Source organism: Cyanistes caeruleus, chromosome 3 (assembly GCF_971803275.1).
Source record: "Cyanistes caeruleus chromosome 3, bCyaCae1.hap1.1, whole genome shotgun sequence".
Classification (NCBI taxonomy): Eukaryota; Metazoa; Chordata; class Aves; order Passeriformes; family Paridae; genus Cyanistes; species Cyanistes caeruleus.
In genome coordinates this window covers 113,782,261-113,799,481 of record NC_141703.1, presented here as the reverse complement: position 1 = coordinate 113,799,481, position 17,221 = coordinate 113,782,261, and the positions used below count along the sequence as shown (strand labels likewise).

Sequence of the window (17,221 nt, the reverse complement as noted above, 5' to 3'; positions counted from 1 at the left end):
TTGTTTTACTATCAAAGCCATCTGACATTTCCCTCAAACTCTTCTGGCCAATCACAAATCCAGGTGTGCTGTACAATCCAGGACCAATCCATTTCAGCCCCGTGTTTACACAGGTCGTCACAAAGGGATGAAACAAGGAACCCACGTGACCAAAAAGAGAAAAGGAAGATGAGCTGGAAAGCCTTCGTGAAGAGAGGGGCAGTTAGACCAGAAAATGTTACCACAACACTTTGATTCAGAATCAGTCAGACTGAGGGCTCCTTTCTTGGTATTATTCTTAACCCAACCAATTCTATGTTGAGACCAGAAACTGCATCTCCATCATTATCCAAAAGATGAGGAAAGCAAGCAGGAAACATCCTCACTGATCACTGCAGAAGGATTAATTTAGAATCTCTGATTGTCAGCTGTTATTTTAAGCTCATTTCTTTCCTTTTTTTTTTTTTACATGAAGAACAATGCAGCTTCCAGGAACAAGCTAGAAATTGGCCCTTCCTTCTTTAGCCCAGCATTCAAACAAAGATGTCTCAGTAGCTGTGCTGCTTCAGCTGGAAGATGCAAGCAGGTGGAAGGCAGAACACACGTTGCATTGCTGTCCTCTCTGCAGACTTAGTCACTCACTTGCACACATATAAGCTGTAAGTACCTTTTAGTTCAAATGAATTGATTCTGCTCTTTCACTCTGACTCAGTTATATACACCCATGTAAACCCACCTCTAACTAGGCAATTAAAGAATTTTACAAAATGTTTGCTAAAATAACGTCAGTTACAGAGAAACCTGAAATGTCTATTTTTAAGTAACATTTTGGTCTGAAAAACAGTTAACTTTAAAACAGCAGCACTTTTTTTACTTTGGGTATTCTATCTCTCCAGAAAACTTGAAATTTATACAAAGGCAAAAAAATGGGCAAATGTAATACTCTCATTTTAAGTCACATATTAATTTTACAGAAAGGCTGTTTAAAATAATAAATGTAGCATCCTCTTCAGATATCACCCACAGTTGTTGTGTATCTGCAGATCGGGGTTGGGTTTGTTTTTTTCTTTTGTTTAGGAACAAGAAATCCATTAAAAGAAGTGTGTTTTAAATAATAACATTCCCAATATCAAGTAGTTTCATGAAGGAGATGGACAGTCTCATTCATTCAGATGAACAAAATGGTAATGCAGAAACAGAAAGAAGGGACTGGTCTGTTTCACAGGCTATCAACCCAGGAGCTCCCAAATATCAGATTCAATGCCTGAAGGTCTGAATGTTGCACATTAGAAAACTATAGAGCATCCAAGCCTTTCAAAAGCTTACTTAGAGAGTTAGGGAGGAAGTCAGGTAGAAAAGGAGTATTTCACTCTTACAAAGAGAAAGGGAGTAGGTGATTTTCCGGAAACCAGCTGGCAACTTCTAAAACACACTGAACTTGGGAGTCTCAAAACTGTACTGACAGAGGTCACAAAAACCATTTTCTCTGGACCATCAGGAATTCACTTTCTGAGCCTCTGTTCAACTAAAAAGTACAGCAGAACTAAGAAAAATGAGGCTCTAGACCAGCCCTGACAGTGGAGAGCACCAACAAAACTCAAGTATGGGATTGGAAAAGACTGAAGAAATCAACATGATGATTTTCTTAGAAAACATTTCTGAGCAGAACAGTTGCTGCCCACAAAACCAGAGCTTCTCCTGAACTTTCTCGTTGTTGCAGACTCTGCCTTCCAAAGGAAGTGCTGAAGGAGCCTCAAGAAGAACTTTTGGCACATTTAACACACACTGCTGAAGTGTCTGCATAGGCAAAACAAAACCAATGAGGTTAGGCAAAATACATCTTTTAACTTGACTTTGCATTTAACTGCCACCTTTGATAATCCTTCTCAGCAACAGTCACTATAATGGTCAGAGAGAATCCCCAAATCCCTGCTACAGGAGTGCAAGCACCAAGGCAGCATCCCACCAATGCACAGCAACACTCCAAGTGCCGGTCCTACCTTGTCTTCAGATGGACACAGATACAAATACTGGAATGTGGCAGTAATGTTCTTAGAGAACCTTGGCCCAAAAACATCTTTGTCTGTTCCGAACTGGTGCCGAGACTGCCGAACGATGGAGTCGATGACGTACAAGCCTGGGACTTTGTACTCCGGCTTGCACTGCAAACAGCACAGAGATTCTGCGTCAGGCAGGGACTCCACAAGGTGACATCCCCCTCAGAGCCTCACAGCAAACCTGCTCTGGGGCTCAAACACAGCCCTGCATCCCAGCCTCTTGCTCTTCATGCCCAGGCAAGCAGGAACACTGCATTCTCTGGAAATATGCACTGTCTTAGTGACAATTAATTTGCAGTTCAGCACCTCCAGGTTCCTCCCCAGCTGCTGTGTAGGGAAGATGGGAAATCTCACAATTTACTTCTTCCCTCCCCTCCTCAATGTATTATGGAAAACTACAATGTGGAGCTTATATAGACAAAGTAATACCAAAATGTGAAATCCTAACAAACCAGGATTTCCTCCCTCAAAACCTAAGTAACAGAAGCCTTTCTGGTTATTTACTAGTATTGTTACCGATGTCTAGCAAAGCATGCAGATAACTTTATCAAGAAATTAATTTTTTTTTACTTTTTACCTTTTTGATAAACTTCTCCACAATCTGGACAACATGCTTGTAAAGCTGGAAAATAAATATATCCATTAATTTATCATCTCCTTGGCAGTGGCACATCATTTTAGAAGCATTTTAACTCCTTGTGCTTATTAGCATTTCAGAAAGGCTATAGAACATTGCAGTCACATTCTAAAAAGCAGGATGTTCCCCAATTGAGGAAAATATTCCATGGGGAAAACCCAGATCCAAGTCAGAAGTGTGTCAGTGTGCACACAAGGCACATTGCTTGTCAAGTATGAGTGAAAGCTTTCTGGATTTACTGTCTCTGTAATCCACACTGGTTTCACATGTTAAGGTGCGGTTGCATCCTGCAATATTTAGTTTTATTACACAAAAATCACAACACTCTAGTGGGTGTAGCATTAAAAAGCAACAGCTCAAAAAAACCAAGCTGGCATTTTGCTTCTAGTCCAAAACCAAGGGATGATATTCACCACCCACTTGTTTCTAGACAACAGCCTTAACAGCAGCTAGAATAAACCATCCCCGAAGCTGAGATTGGCAAATCCTGAGTATTTACTTACAAGTGAAATAATAAAACATTGCTGCTGTTACAGTTTCACCTTTGTTTTGTTGTACTTTACCTTAATAGCTTTAATGGCAGCTTTTGTGATGAGAATCATCTTGGCTCGGGAAATTGGAGGTTTCATCTCCATCAGCGAGAAGAGCTAAACAGAGAAAACAAACATTAAAAATGTATTCTGAAGTTGAGCAATTAAGCAAAAACAACATTTCAGGTGGGTGACTTGATTACTGCCATCCCACACTGAGTATGGCCATGCTGCTGGCTGGCCCTGGGAGGACTGGCTGTTTTACAAACCCACCAGAAACCGGCATTTACCAGGTTATTGCTAGAAAGAACTGCTCCAACTCTTCTGCAGATCTGGCTGCCTCACCCTCCAAATGGCTCCCAGGGGAAAGGTGCACTCCTCAAGGAGAACGTTTGCAGAAGTTATAGATATTATATGAAGTTTATAGAGGTTTATATGGAGGATACAGAAGTTATGTGTCATCTTTATAGGTGACATTGGCCATAACTGGAAATAAGCATTAGCTCCATGTTTCAGAAACTGAGGGAAAACAGAACTGCACATAGAGATGGGCACAGAAAGCTGAGCATAGACACATAATTGTTTTTACCTTTAAATCTTCCTCACAAATCACAGAATAAATTGGTTTGTGCAAAATAACTCCATTTTTCTCTTTATCACAAAGAAAAAATTGAGCCCTTGAATATGAGTAAAAAATGTCATCAATCATTCACCACAAAGCAAAGTAAGAAAATCGAAGTGTCTTCATTTGTCCATGTAATGGAAAGTAAGATGTCATTTAAAACTTTGTCTCTTATTTTATTAATTAATTTAAAGCTCCAAGATACTGGTGAAATGATCAATTTAAACATATTTATCCACTGCCTCAGTTCAGGGTTAAAAAAAAAATCAGTGAAGGAGATGAAAAAATTTGCCACACACTCAAAGACAAGGGAAGTTCTAACAGCGTGTTCAGCTACACTAAAGGAAGCCTTAGACCTAGAAAACACCAAGACTAGGAAATAAGGTATTTGCTTTCTTAATTTGATTTCTGTTCCAGGAGATAGGAAAACTGTCCTTCCAGACAGTGGTAGCCACACCACATCCCTTTTCCAGCACCAACACAAGACCATGACTTTTCATTATTCATCCCTACAAAATGCAAGTTCTTGTGCCAGAACATTGGGGTTTTAAAGCCATTTCAGCTGTAAGAGATACTTCAGCAAACTTCGCTGCTTGCTGAGAAATCACAGTATGGACAAATAAAAACTGCCAGATAAAAGACAGAAGGAGAGAAGGGTCTGTGAGCTGATGTGGTTTTTTTTTAAAAAAAAAATATCTTGTTTTCAATTTAGACTTAAGTGCTTTAGAGTAAGTGCAGAGACTCTGGATGAACAAAGCCAGTGCTATTATTAAAACTCAGGAAAATCTGTTTTAAGAGATAATGAAAGGGGGGGAAAGAAAATCCAAACCTCAACACCCACAAACAAACCACCAGAAGGCTCAAAAAGTGAAATGGAGGAGGAAGAAAAAGAACCAGCGTTACAACAGGCACTCCATATCCCCTCCTTTACCCACGAAGAAGCAACTGGTTCTCCGGGAAGGGATCCAGTCCCACAGAAAAAGAACAAAGGAGCTGGTGTGGAAGCACCACTTTGGCATTTGTATTTCAGGAACACGAAGAGAGACCCCAAGAAAATTGGGAGAGCTTAGAGCAGGGCCCAAGGTGACAAGAAATGAGTGCAGTGAAAAAAATAAAAAGAAGTGTCTTAAAAGTATCCCAAGCAGGGCATTGCAACTGGGGGAAACACAGGAAAAAAACCAAACCCAAGGACAAATAAAATGCTAGGGAGAACAAAGGCACATATACATGAGTGTGCATATCTATCTATCTATCTCTCTCTCTCTCCTTACATATCCATCCATCCATTCGTCCATCCTGCTCCTTTCATCCCCCCAAATCATCTCTTGGAATTTTACCTCAGAATTTTGCTCCTTTTCTAAAATTACCTAAGATCTTAGAACACCAAATAACTATTTATAGCCAATTTTTATGTAATTCTCAGTATCAGTTACATGTGTCAACACTGTGTTTTAGAGATGGGTACAGCTAAACTCCCTTTCTAGTTCCTTGTGGCTTCTCCCTGTTGGAAAGGGGAGCTGCTCAGAAGACACCCAGGTACTTCCTGTTACATTAATTCAAATACACCTGGATCTTCTTCCACACACGTTTCCCAGCATACAAAAGTCACCCGACCACTATTTTTAGAGGGCTGTTTCACAATAATAAATCCAGTTTCTCAAAGGATGACATAATCAGCTCAAGGAACAACTTTGCCAGAAAAACACACTCAATTTACAAAAAAAAATAAAAAAGTGATGTATGTAACAAAGACAAAGAAAATTTTATTGCTTGAGAGGTTTCCAAAGTCCTGCCTCACAACAGGAGCCTGTGCCTGGAATGCTGTGACCTGCTAGAAATTACTTTCTGCTTTACGGCCCCTGACTGCATGTTTACAGGATGTTGATACAAAAGAAGTAGAGGTATTCAAGAGTATAAAACTCAAGCCACAATACAAAGTAAGGATTTAAGAATATTTCTGGGTGCTTCTCCCAGCAGGATGGAAGTACACAGTAAAGTATCTATAAAGCCAGGGATGTAAAAGGCAGAAAACTCACCTGCTCAATTTCAGGCTAATAATGGCTATTAAATCATGGTAGTACAGCAAAAGGGAAGCACAGAGTGACTGTCCCCAGATACAAACTGAGTGTGAAGTACAGGAGCTCCACATGGGGAGGGCTGAACAGAGACCTTCCAGCTCCCACTGTGCCCCTGCTCCAGCCCAGGAGCCCCTGCAGAGGGGCAGGGAATGGCACAAGGCACTGATGGCCTTCACTCCTCAGTCTTTTGAGCAGCAAATCATTAATTTCTCTCATTCTATAATTAATACCCTTTGATGGTTTAGTTTACGTGGAAACCTGAGAACCAGTGGGGTTTGAAGTAAAGGGGAGAACTGCTATTTTAAAATTTACCCAGTTTGATGTATGATCTTAAGTCTATCTGTTTTAGGTGTGAGATAACACAGTAAAAGCACCTTTTAGGACTTGAACTGGCTTCCTTGGCTTTGCCCTCTTGCTCAAGTGTCTGTGCCATAAAAAGGTGTCTTTATTTACAAATAAAGAGCCACGAGCCCATTTTATATACTGACTAAACAAACCCCAGAGCACAGCAGCTGCACAGAGAGGAGCACGAGCTACTGAAACAGACAGTGGTTAGTGATTAGTGGATATCAAGCACCCAGGTCATTGTCAGGACACCTCCTTCAACCTCCCCTTCTCCAATTTCCAGAGCAGTCTAACACGCTCTCAACCATTCCAACATGCCTTAGGTGTCCAACAACCCTTCCCCAACCAGGCTCCATGCACAGGCAGTACTCTACATCAACTCACTGTCTTTTGGAATGCATTTTATTAATAGTTAAAAATAACAACACGATACTGCCTTTAGCATTTCTGTATTAGCCTTCACATGTTGTTATTGACCAGAAGGATTTGGATCCAGTACAATTTGTGACTCCTTTTAGCTGCTCATTAGTGTAACACAATCTATGAGCTTTGCACCCTATAGCTCACAGAAATAGTCGTGTGATGAATGTATTATAGCCACGTATGCACCGTACAGCTTACAGAAACAGTGGTGTGATAAATGTATTGTATTGCCAGCCTTAGCAAAACACCAAATGTTAAAATGCTTCTATGTAACTAGGGGAGAGGTGTGAAGCAATTATGTTGTTTTTCCTGCATCTGCTGACCGACCTCTCCAAGTGATAACAGTGACACAAACCAGAGTTGGAGAAGAACTTGTTAACTCCTCGTTTTCAGGGAAGTGCGAACCAACAGGATGAAGGAATAAAATATATTGACCTGATCTACAGGATGTCATGCAGATAAGTCATCATGTAAGGCCAAACAAAAGAGCTTCTGCAACATCCAAAACTCCCAAGAATGTTTGAATAATGTATGAAACACATAAATATGTATAGACCTCAGTAATGTAACAGTATATAGATAACACTGTCTTGATCTACCGGTGTGTTCTTTGGCTGATGGCCAGAAACACCCCTGTGCTGGACACTGTCCATTACCAAACTTTTAAAAATTCTGAAGAGTGAACTCTGTTTTTCACACTAATGCATTCAGAAACCACCTGATCCAGCCAACCCCCAGTGACTTACAGACATAACTGCAGTTGCTTGTTCCTGACAGAAACAAAAGGATCCTGGAGGACATGACCAACAAGCACAGATATTGCACTATTTTGTTAACAGAACACCTTTATTGTAATGCATGACCAGACCTCTAAAAGGAATTCTGTCAGCTCTATACATCCCCTATAAAAGTCACTGCTGCTTTTCCTCTTCAGGTCCTCGTTCTTCCTTAAGGGAAGGAGAAGAATCTGTTGCTAAGCTGTCTCTCAGAGGATCAATGCAAGTTTTAAAAGCTTGACCAGCAGCTGTGAAGCACAGCAAGTATTAGGTGCTGCTGAAGGTAGGAGACCACTATAACATCCAGAGCTGTCAGGCTGCACTCTTTGGAAAATAAAGTGAGATTTGAATTTGACCAGATATGACCTCCATGCAATGAAGCTCAATAGCACTTCATCAACTAAGCTACCTCTGTGGCCTAGAAAGACCATTCACAAATCCAGAATCACTGGGGAGAAACATCTTCACAAAAGATACTCATATGAAAATGACATCATGCAAGTGCACAGAATAGAGTTTTGTTTTCTACTCATGTGCTTTGGAAACACAGCTTTCAGGATCAGTGCAGGGCTCTTTTGGCCAGCACATCTCCTGGAAAGCCACTTGTCTCTCTACTTCTCTTACCAGGAATCTCTACCAGAATGTCCCAGCTTCCAATATACCTGGAAACAAGTTCAGGGCAGAGGCAAGAGACTCGAGCCAGATGCTGATAGTCATGTCCTTCTCCTTTTCCGTGCACATGGAGACTCACTGGGGATCCTGAGCTCCAGTAACTGCTGGAGAACTACTGGGAAGGATATCCTGCTAACCTCTATTTATAGCTCCTCAGGATGGAGGGGAAGGTTGCCACAGAACGGGCAAAATGAAGCCTTGCCATTGGCAGAAAACAGCCACACGGGATCTAAACTTCAGCTGTCCAGTGCCCTAAGGATGGGCAAACAGCAAAGAAGGAATGCACAGCTCCATCTTTAAATAAACAGCCCCAGGACCTCTTATTTATTTGTCTCTAGGCACGTTTAGGTCGGGTATCAATTGTTTCAGGGGTACACATTAACTACTGAGACACAGGACTAAGTGAATGATATGCATTACTCAACACAAATAAAAGATTACAAAACAAGAAAGCTGACCTTATTTTACTTCCAGCAGCAAGATTGTGGAAAAAAAATTTAAAAAATCTTTATTTCTAACCATTATAACCAGTAAACCATGCCTCAAATTTTCCAGATTAAAGAAAAGGACAGACATCCCCTAAATTAAAAACCTCAAGGATTTATATTGCAGATGTGTGGGTTCAGTGGGAGGTTTTTGTTTGCTTCAGTTTTGGGAGTGTGATTTTTAATTTTTTTTCTTTTTAAAGAAAAATGTTTGCTTGTTTTCTTAAAACCATAAAAAGTTCTGTCCCATTATCCAGTTACCTTTTGTGATTTATTTATACTGTACCATTAGTGTAACATAACACATACACCTAACAGCACTTCTAGCTCGTGAAAGTAAACTCCTCAGAGAAAACACACTCCACTACAGACCTGTCAAATCCCACCTACTCAGCTGACAGCACCTGCTCAAACTACAGCTGGATAGAGAAAAGCAGCCAATACAAAACCCCTGCTTGCTCCTGCAGAAACGAGAGGACTTGGAAGAGGACGTTTATTGGCAAAGTTGCATTCAAAATACAGGTCCAAAGAACAGGACTGGGAATGGCACCACAATTCCAACACAATGGAATTATGCAACCCAGGAGTTCCCACCCTTTGCCAGAGCCAAACTCACTTCTCTCCCTCCCAGGGAGACACCAACCCCACAGCTTAGAGGACAGCAGATTTACATCCACGCTTTGAACTTGGGCTCCCATCATCCGAGAAATTGCTGCAAACAGCAAGCCCACCCAAAAAACCCAAATGACAGGACCACCTGATGGAGTAAGTGCCATCTCCTCCTTCAGGCAGAGAGGCAAAGAGCTGGCAGGTGCCACCTCCAGGGAAGCAAAGTCAGTAGGGAACCATCTCCAGCACACATGGCAAGTTCAGCACCAAACCCCAAGCAGTTGGAGTTGCCATGGTAGAACCACAATTTCCTGGTTGCAGTGGCCCTGTACAGCCAGCAAGTGCAGGAATTCTGGACCTGTAGGGTATTCTGTAGCCACCCCATCCCCACCGCTGAAGTTGTTCCCCTCCTCAGAAAAGAATTAACTCTTCAGCGACCTGGGAGTGGCACCCCTGAAGGCCTCACAACCCAGCTGTCCCAGGGTATCCCCACCACTCTGGGAACAGCACCCAGGCCTTTGGTACAACTGCTCTCTCCCTGAGAAAGCCCAGACGCGAACAATCCCTGCCCGTGAATCTGACCCTCCTCGCATTTCATTTGCACAGCTCCAGGCGGAAAAGGGATCAGTCCGAGAACTGGACTTTATGCCCTGCACACCACCACAAACACAGCTCCTGAGAGGAAACAGGGCAGGAACCACACAGCCCATGAAGTTATTCATGTGCTGCTTTACACACCAGTAGCTCTACAGAAGCACTCAGGCGTACAAAAGACTGCAGAACAGGGATTTTAGCAAGTACAGCTCTCTCCCCCAGAACTGAGATCCAACTGAAACCCGGGGCTTTGCTCTTCCAGCAGCCACACATCAGGATCCCACTCAGTATTTCTTACAGCAGTGAAGCAAAACATCCCACCATTCTTACATGGGAGAGGAAGAGGTACAGATCCAAACATGCCCGTTTCCAAGGCACAGATTAGTCACGGGATCCCCAGAAACACCACTTTTGCTCTGCAGTCACCATTCAGCACAAGCAGTGGGGTTATTGTTTGACAGGCACTGGGCACTGTCTGCCCCATTCAGGTTTGTCAGGCAGCAGTGCTCTGCCAGGCCCACTGCTCATATTGAGGCAGGTAACTAAGAATATTGCTGCTCCCTCTTTCCATCAACACTGAAAATGGCACACGTGTGCTGTTTGAATTTTTTGGGGAAGATGGCTTTGCACCCTGACATCCCACTGGTTCAGAGCTGCACAAACCCCCCGAAACACTGGCAAATAAACTAACCATTAACAGAAGCTACATGCTATCCACTTTTTCTTTTGCACTGGCACTGTTTTGGTACAGATGCGGGCATTTTCAGGTGTGTGTAAGACAAGCCCTTGCAGAGAGTGAGCCTTACACAGCCTGAGTCCATCACACGGGAGCAGCTGCCATTTCTTCTGCTTCTGTTCAACAGGCAGGCACAGACACCCAGCCGCCAACACGAATCTGGGAACAGGCTCTGCCTCTGCTTTAAGGGATTTTCTGTCCATGGAGGGTCTGCAAAGCCACACTGTCCAGCTGAGGCGGAAGTATAACTAACAATAATTAATAATCACACTGTAGTCACATGTCAAAAACTTCAAAAACTTTATACAGCAGAAACTGATTTCCCATATATTATGTAAAAAACAACCACGGTCCGCTTTGCTTCCAACTCCTCTTGGCTAAGAAATAAAAAAAAAAACAAACCAAAAACCAGAAGAAGACAGGGAGGGACCTTCTGTGCGGTACGAAAAGCGAGTAAGCGCTTTCCAGCCTGTCCTGTCCCCTGAACTGGGATCGATCCCTGAGTCCCATCCCAGGCGCCGTTCCCGTACAGGGATGAGCCCTCTGCCAGCTCTCCCTCCCTCTGCAGCCTCTGCCCGTGCCGCCGCCTCGCACCGCGGCTGTCCCGCCGAGCAACTACCGGGAAACGCCGGCCCCGAAACGCGGCTTCCCCGGCTCCCGAACAACACACACGGCCGGGGCGCCGCGTGACAGCGAGCCCGCCTGGGAGCCCCTGCCAACAGGGAGCCGGCCCGGGATCCCGGGACACCGCTCTCGGGCGCTGCAAGAGGAAACCGAGGGGATCAGAGAGAGGTCAGAGGCTGGCGGGGACGCCCAAAGCTCCCTTCAACGCCTCCCCCCGGGAAGGCCCGGCCCGCGCGGGGCCTCGCGGAGCGGCCGCTCAACGGCCAGGCCGCGCTCGCCTCCATTTTCCCCCGGAGCACCGCTCTCTGCCCGGCGGCAGGCCCGGGCCGGCGCTCCCCGCGCAGGCCGCAGGCGGCGGGGTCGGGCCCGGCCGGAAGCGCGGGGAGCTGGGGGACGCGATGGCGGCCGCCGTGTGTCCCCCCCCCGCGCCGCGGCCCGCGCTTCGCCGCCCGCCCCCCGGCTCCCACCTCTTGGTTGAAGGCGTTCACGGCCTCCATGTCGGCGCTGGCGGCGGGAGGCGGCGGGAAGGCGGCGGGCGGCGCGGCAGGGCCGGTCGGTGCCCTCAGGGCGCGGCCATGATGGCGGCGGCCATGGCGGGGCTCGCGGGCAGCGCGCGGCCCGGGCCGACCGCGCGACGGGCGGGGGGAGGCGGGGGGGCGCGGTGCACGCCGGGATCGGCCGGGCCTCCTCCCGGCCCACGCGAGAGGTTGGGCAGCGGGGATGGCGACACCACGTGACTGCTCGGCGCGCGCGCCAGCGCCATGTTAGCGCCACCCCCGCGGCCGGGGGAGTGGAAAGAATGGCGGCGGCGGTAACGTCAGTGCCCTCAGCCGCCGTCTCTGTCACCGACACTGCCCTAGCCCTTGGGAGGGCATCGCTGTCCCGGCACGCCCCACAGGAGCTGCGGTTCGGCCCCTCAGAGCAGGCCGTAGCTGTTGTGGTGCGGCCACGCTCGGCTCGGTTCGGGGGAGCTCGGAGCCGCCCTCTGCGCTCCCCGGAGCTCGGCTCGGCTCGGCTCGGCTCCCTGAGGGCGGCGCGGGCCGGGCCGAGGCGCCGCGAGGGAAAGCGGGGCCGCCTCACGTTAAAGGCGCCCAGCTCGGGGTTTTCCTGCTGCCGCGTCCCACGGGCGGCCCGGCCACCGCACGGACAGGAACGGGAGAGCGGGGGCGGGCAGGAGTTCATTAGGCAGCGACAGCACTCGCGCTAATTAACGGCCACGAGAGCACCCAGAGCAGCTCCCGGGACGGAGCGCTTGCCACCGGAATGTTTTGGAATCACTGTTCAATCCCAGAGGTTTGAAGTTTGGGAATGCTGTGGGACACGTCCAAGGTGTCAGTAATGTTTTTTTAAAGCAAGCCCCCAAGGAGCGGTGGAAGAAAACAATTAATAATATTACCTACCTACTGTCCGTGTCCTTGCCTTTTGTGATGTTGGTCCCTTCCAAGGGGTAAATTAACCTCACTTGGAGCTTTTGCTGCTGTTCTTGCCCGTGTGCTGGAATTCAGCAGAGTCTTTGTCACTTTACACATCGGGAAATAGTTCAGCAGAATTTCAGTTCGGCTGAGCTCGGTTCGGCTCGGCTCGGCTCGGTTCGGTTGAACCCGGCTCGGTTCGGCTGGACTCGGTTCAGAAGAAGGGGTTTAGGGCAGTTCGGTGAGTACAATAAAATTGGGGCACTGGGTACAGTAAAATTCTGGGTCCTATCAGTGCTTTTCTATGGGATGTAAACACCAAGTAGTTAAACCTGACAAGGAATGTGTCACTAATTAACTTGTAAGCATTTTTGGATTTGCAATACGCTTGTTAAAAAAAAAATCTAGTTGGATTGTATTTGAGGCAGGAGAAAGAAATGCTGTGCAAGACACAATCCTTAGGTCAAAGTGGATAAGAGTTTTCCTTGGTACTCTGGAGAAGCACTGATCAAATCCAAACTTGTGGCTTCCATTAATCTTCCCGGGTATTGGGCAGCAAATAATTCCTGACAGGCTTCACACCTTAGATTTCAAAGCTGGTTTTTTTTTTTTCATTTACTGCTGCTCCGCCGGTGCCTGCAGCGGCCAGGAGATGGCCCTGATGTCCGCGCTAAGAGGGGGAAAGCGGGGAAACGCAACTTGCTCTCCCTGAAACTGTGTGTGAGGAGTGGCAGCAAACATCTTGGGCCAGTGCGAATTCACAGGATAAAAAATCACTTTGATCTCGTAGCGCATGAGGGGCGCAGATTCAAGAACAAAGTCCAGGAACTTGTCGCTTCACAAAAGAACTCTGTTTCCATGCTCAGTACTAAGGATCTGACGTGTCCCTGTCATCAAACAAAATTCCTGGGTGTTGGCGGGGGGTTGTTTGTTTTTAAAGCAAGAATCATCTAAAGGCAGTTTCCAGCACTTTGCTCTGAGATGTTGAGGTCTGGTCCAAAGATTATTTTCCACCGAAAAAGGCTTTATCATCTCTGGGTTGTTTTTTTTTTTTTGTACTTCTACTTGCCCTTCCTCCCCAAGTTATAGTGTTTATATCCTCCATGGAGTCTGTGTTGTTCTGTTCTCCAGCACAGCCCACTTGTGACAAGCCACCCCAATGAGAACCTTTCTATCCTGGTAAAACTTTGCCAAACATCAGGACCATTCTCCTGAACCCATCTCCTCTGGAGGGGAAGGGATGGAGCTCTGAAGTCGCATGTGAGAGGCTGTGCGAGGAGGATGGAAAGTGGCAGCAGCTCCCTGGGCTGTTCCCCCAGGCTGGCAGTGCGATCCTGTGCAGATCACAGGGCCCATGGAAATCAGGGAAGGAACTTAAATGCTTTGTCTGGGCTGCTCCTTGAATAAGCCTTTGATCAGGGGTTTGCTGAGGTGTCAATGCACTGTGCCCACAGTCACTGCCCCTGTGACCTCCCGTCCCTTTCACCTGCCGCTGCCCACAGCCATTTCCCCAACACCAGTTTTTATCCCTGGTTTATTTTCAGAATTCACTTTCAGACCTTTTGCTTTGCTCTCAACAAAAGCAGTCAGCCCTGCCTGCATCCAAAATTCCCCAGCCGGCGTTCTTTTCAGCCAGAAAACCAAGTGTGAGAACACAAAAACCTGTTTCATTTTCTTAGTAAAAACATCATTATACACACACACACACATGTATATATATATATATAAACACACCCACACACACACAGACTGCACCATGGCCGCTAAGCAGATTGTTTTCTACTTTGTGTGCAGAAGGATTCTTGCAGAGGATGATCATTTTTGTGATTCGGGACTGAATTAAACCGTATCAAACTCCAGCCAAATTGTAGAATGGCCTGGGTGGGAAAGGACCTTTAAAGCCCATCCACTCCCATTCCTGCCACGGGCAGGGACACCTTCCACCATCCCAGGCTGTTCCAAGCCCCATCCAACCTGGCCTTTGGCACTTCCAGGGGTCCAGGGGCAGCCACAGCTTCTCTGGGAAACCTGTGCACAGAGAAGGATTTCTTCCCAGAATCCAACCTAAACCTTCCCTCTGGCAATAGGAAGTCATTCCCCTTGTCCTGTCCCTCCAGGCCCTTGTCCCCAGCCCCTCTCCACCCCTCTTGCAGGTTTCCTTCAGGTCCTGGAAAGAATGTCCCTAATGTTAGGTACCTAAACAATCCAAAGGGCTCCTGGGCATTGTGAGGTGTGAACACTGGAGTCTGGGAAGGGAAAGCAGTTGGATTTTGGTTGTGGTTGGGTTTTTGGGTTTGTTTGGTTGGTTTGGTTTAGTTTGGTTTTTGCAAGGTAGAAATCCCATAATTTCAAACATAAATAATTAGTAAAACAAACCCTGCCAAAATAAACATTCCTGTGCATGTGAGGATCTTCTCTTCCTTGAAGAAAGGAAACAAGGTGTGGGATGGGTTTGTTGGTTCGTGTGCTCCTCCAAAACACTGGAGTACTGCAAAAAGGGGGGTGTTTGAAGGAATCGAGTGCCACATCTCCTGGAAGCAGCAAAACCACTTGGCTTTTCCCAGATTTTAATGTTCCATTTCCTGTCACAAAGAGAGCAGCGTTTCTCCAGGTTCTCCTGCTCCTCTGCAAGGCTCATGGCTGATTATCAGTGGCAATTTAGTACCTGCCTCTTTCACAGCACAAGGATTTTTTGTTTTCAGTTGGATTATTTTTTCACTTATTTACATGCCTGGGGATTTTTGTGTGATGAGAAACATACATTGCAAAGGTTTGTGTTTTTTCCCCCAATACATGCATTTCTGTGTTCTGTTTTCCTGTAATTCCTCTATATCCACAAATATGGGACATATTAGAAAAATATGGGTAAGCCTAGAGAGGATTCTAGGAAAATTACCTTGCTGTAAGTATACAAGTACATCTGGAAATACATTAATGTTGAATACACATGCTTGTAAATACAATCTTTTATTTAGATATTTTACTCAATGTAGGGATTGGGACATACTTCAGAAGTAATTACTGCCAACATTTTGGGAAGATTCTTAGAGCTTTTCTGTATTTTTGATATTACACTATTTGGAAAGCAACCAACTGGCAATGAGGCACATTTGGCATGGGCTGGGAAGATGTGTTTTCTGCTTTGAGTGACCCTGAGGTCTGTTAGCATTTCATTTAGAATATTCAGAAGATGAAGCTCATGTAATTATGCTTTTTGTGCATGTTTTTGTGTTTTGGGGAAACAAGGCCTTAATCTGGTAAGGGGGTGACTAATTTATCTATGTTGTTATTGGTCACTTGATTGGATGAAACCTTGGCTATTGATTGTCCAAATATTTCAGTTGTAATGCTCATATATAAAAATCATCCTGTGATGTTACCAGGGTTACTTCTAAAAATAAACTTCTACAAAAATGGACTGATTTTAAAAATCATGCTTTATTTTTGTGTGCCTACTCCTTCAATCACCTTGCAGGACAACTGAAGCTGGCTTTGGCAGGAGATAAAACACTCTGAGATGAGCAGATAGAGCTGGGAAAAGCTCTGGACGAGCTCGTGAGGGCTGACCAAACTCTATCAGCTGACAGAAAATAAGTCAGTGCCTCTCCCTGTATGCTTTGCTGGACCTTCCCACTCTCTCTGTTCCAGCAGCTCCCAGTTCTGAAGGCAGAGTTTTCTCTTGATTCTCCCTGGAGGATCTGCTTGGTTCCAGAGGAATAACTGGAGTTGCTGGTTTGTCCTGCCAGCTGGGTCCTCCAGGCCACCTTCCTGCCTGACACCCAGCACCAGGCTCCTTCCTGCCTGGAGTACAGCAGCTCCCAGAAAACACATCTGAGTTTGATTTAAAGATTTCCAAAGAAGGAGACTTTGCCATAATGCCTCACTGGGTTGCTGTGCTGGTTAATTACCCTCACTGTTAAAAATATGTGTCTTGTTTTATAGCCTGAATTTGTCTGGATTCAGCTCCCAAGCCCTGGATCTCATTATAGCCTTGTCTGCAAGCCTGGGTTCGTACTCAGGCACACAGACTGGGAGCAGGAGCCCCCTCCCTTTGCTGGGCTTAAAAGGACCAAGTTGCTCCACTGGAAAGTTTCTTATTTAAATCTTTTTTCACTCTCAGAGCACCTTTATGAATTTTCTTCTGTTTACCAACTCCTTGACTCGTGGAGGTGCAGTTTTCCAGCTGAGGTTGCAGGAGTGCATGATACTTGGATCATTTAGCAGCCTTTTTTCTTCTTCTCCTTTTCTTAAGGGAAAAGAAGAAAAATCCTTTTTCTTCTTGCTTTCCCTTAGGCCATGGACTAAGATGTTATTTTGGATAGGCAGGAAGGCCTGCCCAGTGCCTGAGTCACGTTATCTCTTTTGGCCACTTTGGAGCAGACAGGGAGTAGCAGGGTCTGAAAGTGCTGTCAAAGCCAGTCTTCATGAGTAATTCCTCTTCCCTGCCAAATATTTCACGGTACTTCGTGTTCATCAGCCAGGTGGATCAGTGCTGATTCAAGGGAGAATGTGCTTGCTACAGAAGCAGGTGCAGGAATGAATAACCCACTGGGTTTTGTAATAATCAACCTGATTCTCAAACACGTCTGTGAGTGATTCTGTAACCATGTAAATATGCAAACCCAGAAGTGTATTTTTATCT

At 45.8% G+C, this 17,221-nt stretch overlaps 1 protein-coding gene and 1 long non-coding RNA gene across 5 annotated transcripts in view; one reads left to right on the top strand and one right to left on the bottom strand.

Annotated features, from left to right (window-relative positions):
• Positions 1-12,704, bottom strand: part of SCAF4 (SR-related CTD associated factor 4) — a 38,611-nt gene extending 25,907 nt beyond the window's left edge. The window contains exons 1-4 of one of the 4 annotated variants that reach the window (XM_086883680.1): positions 12,568-12,704; positions 3,237-3,320; positions 2,614-2,658; positions 1,980-2,141 (exon numbers count right to left, since the gene is read on the bottom strand). In XM_086883680.1, the coding sequence (XP_086739806.1) occupies positions 1,980-2,141; positions 2,614-2,658; positions 3,237-3,308 (279 nt within the window). In that variant the 5' untranslated portion in view covers positions 3,309-3,320; positions 12,568-12,704. Of the gene's footprint in view, positions 1-1,979; positions 2,142-2,613; positions 2,659-3,236; positions 3,321-11,634; positions 11,854-12,567 lie in introns of those variants that run through there. The other 3 variants (XM_086883678.1, XM_086883679.1, XM_086883681.1) reach the window with 3 other exon arrangements.
• LOC147654471 (uncharacterized) lies at positions 11,907-16,010 on the top strand. The gene is made up of 2 exons (XR_015285262.1): positions 11,907-12,820; positions 13,222-16,010. It is a non-coding gene; the product is annotated as an uncharacterized LOC147654471 (long non-coding RNA).
• Positions 16,011-17,221: the final 1,211 nt, after the last annotated feature.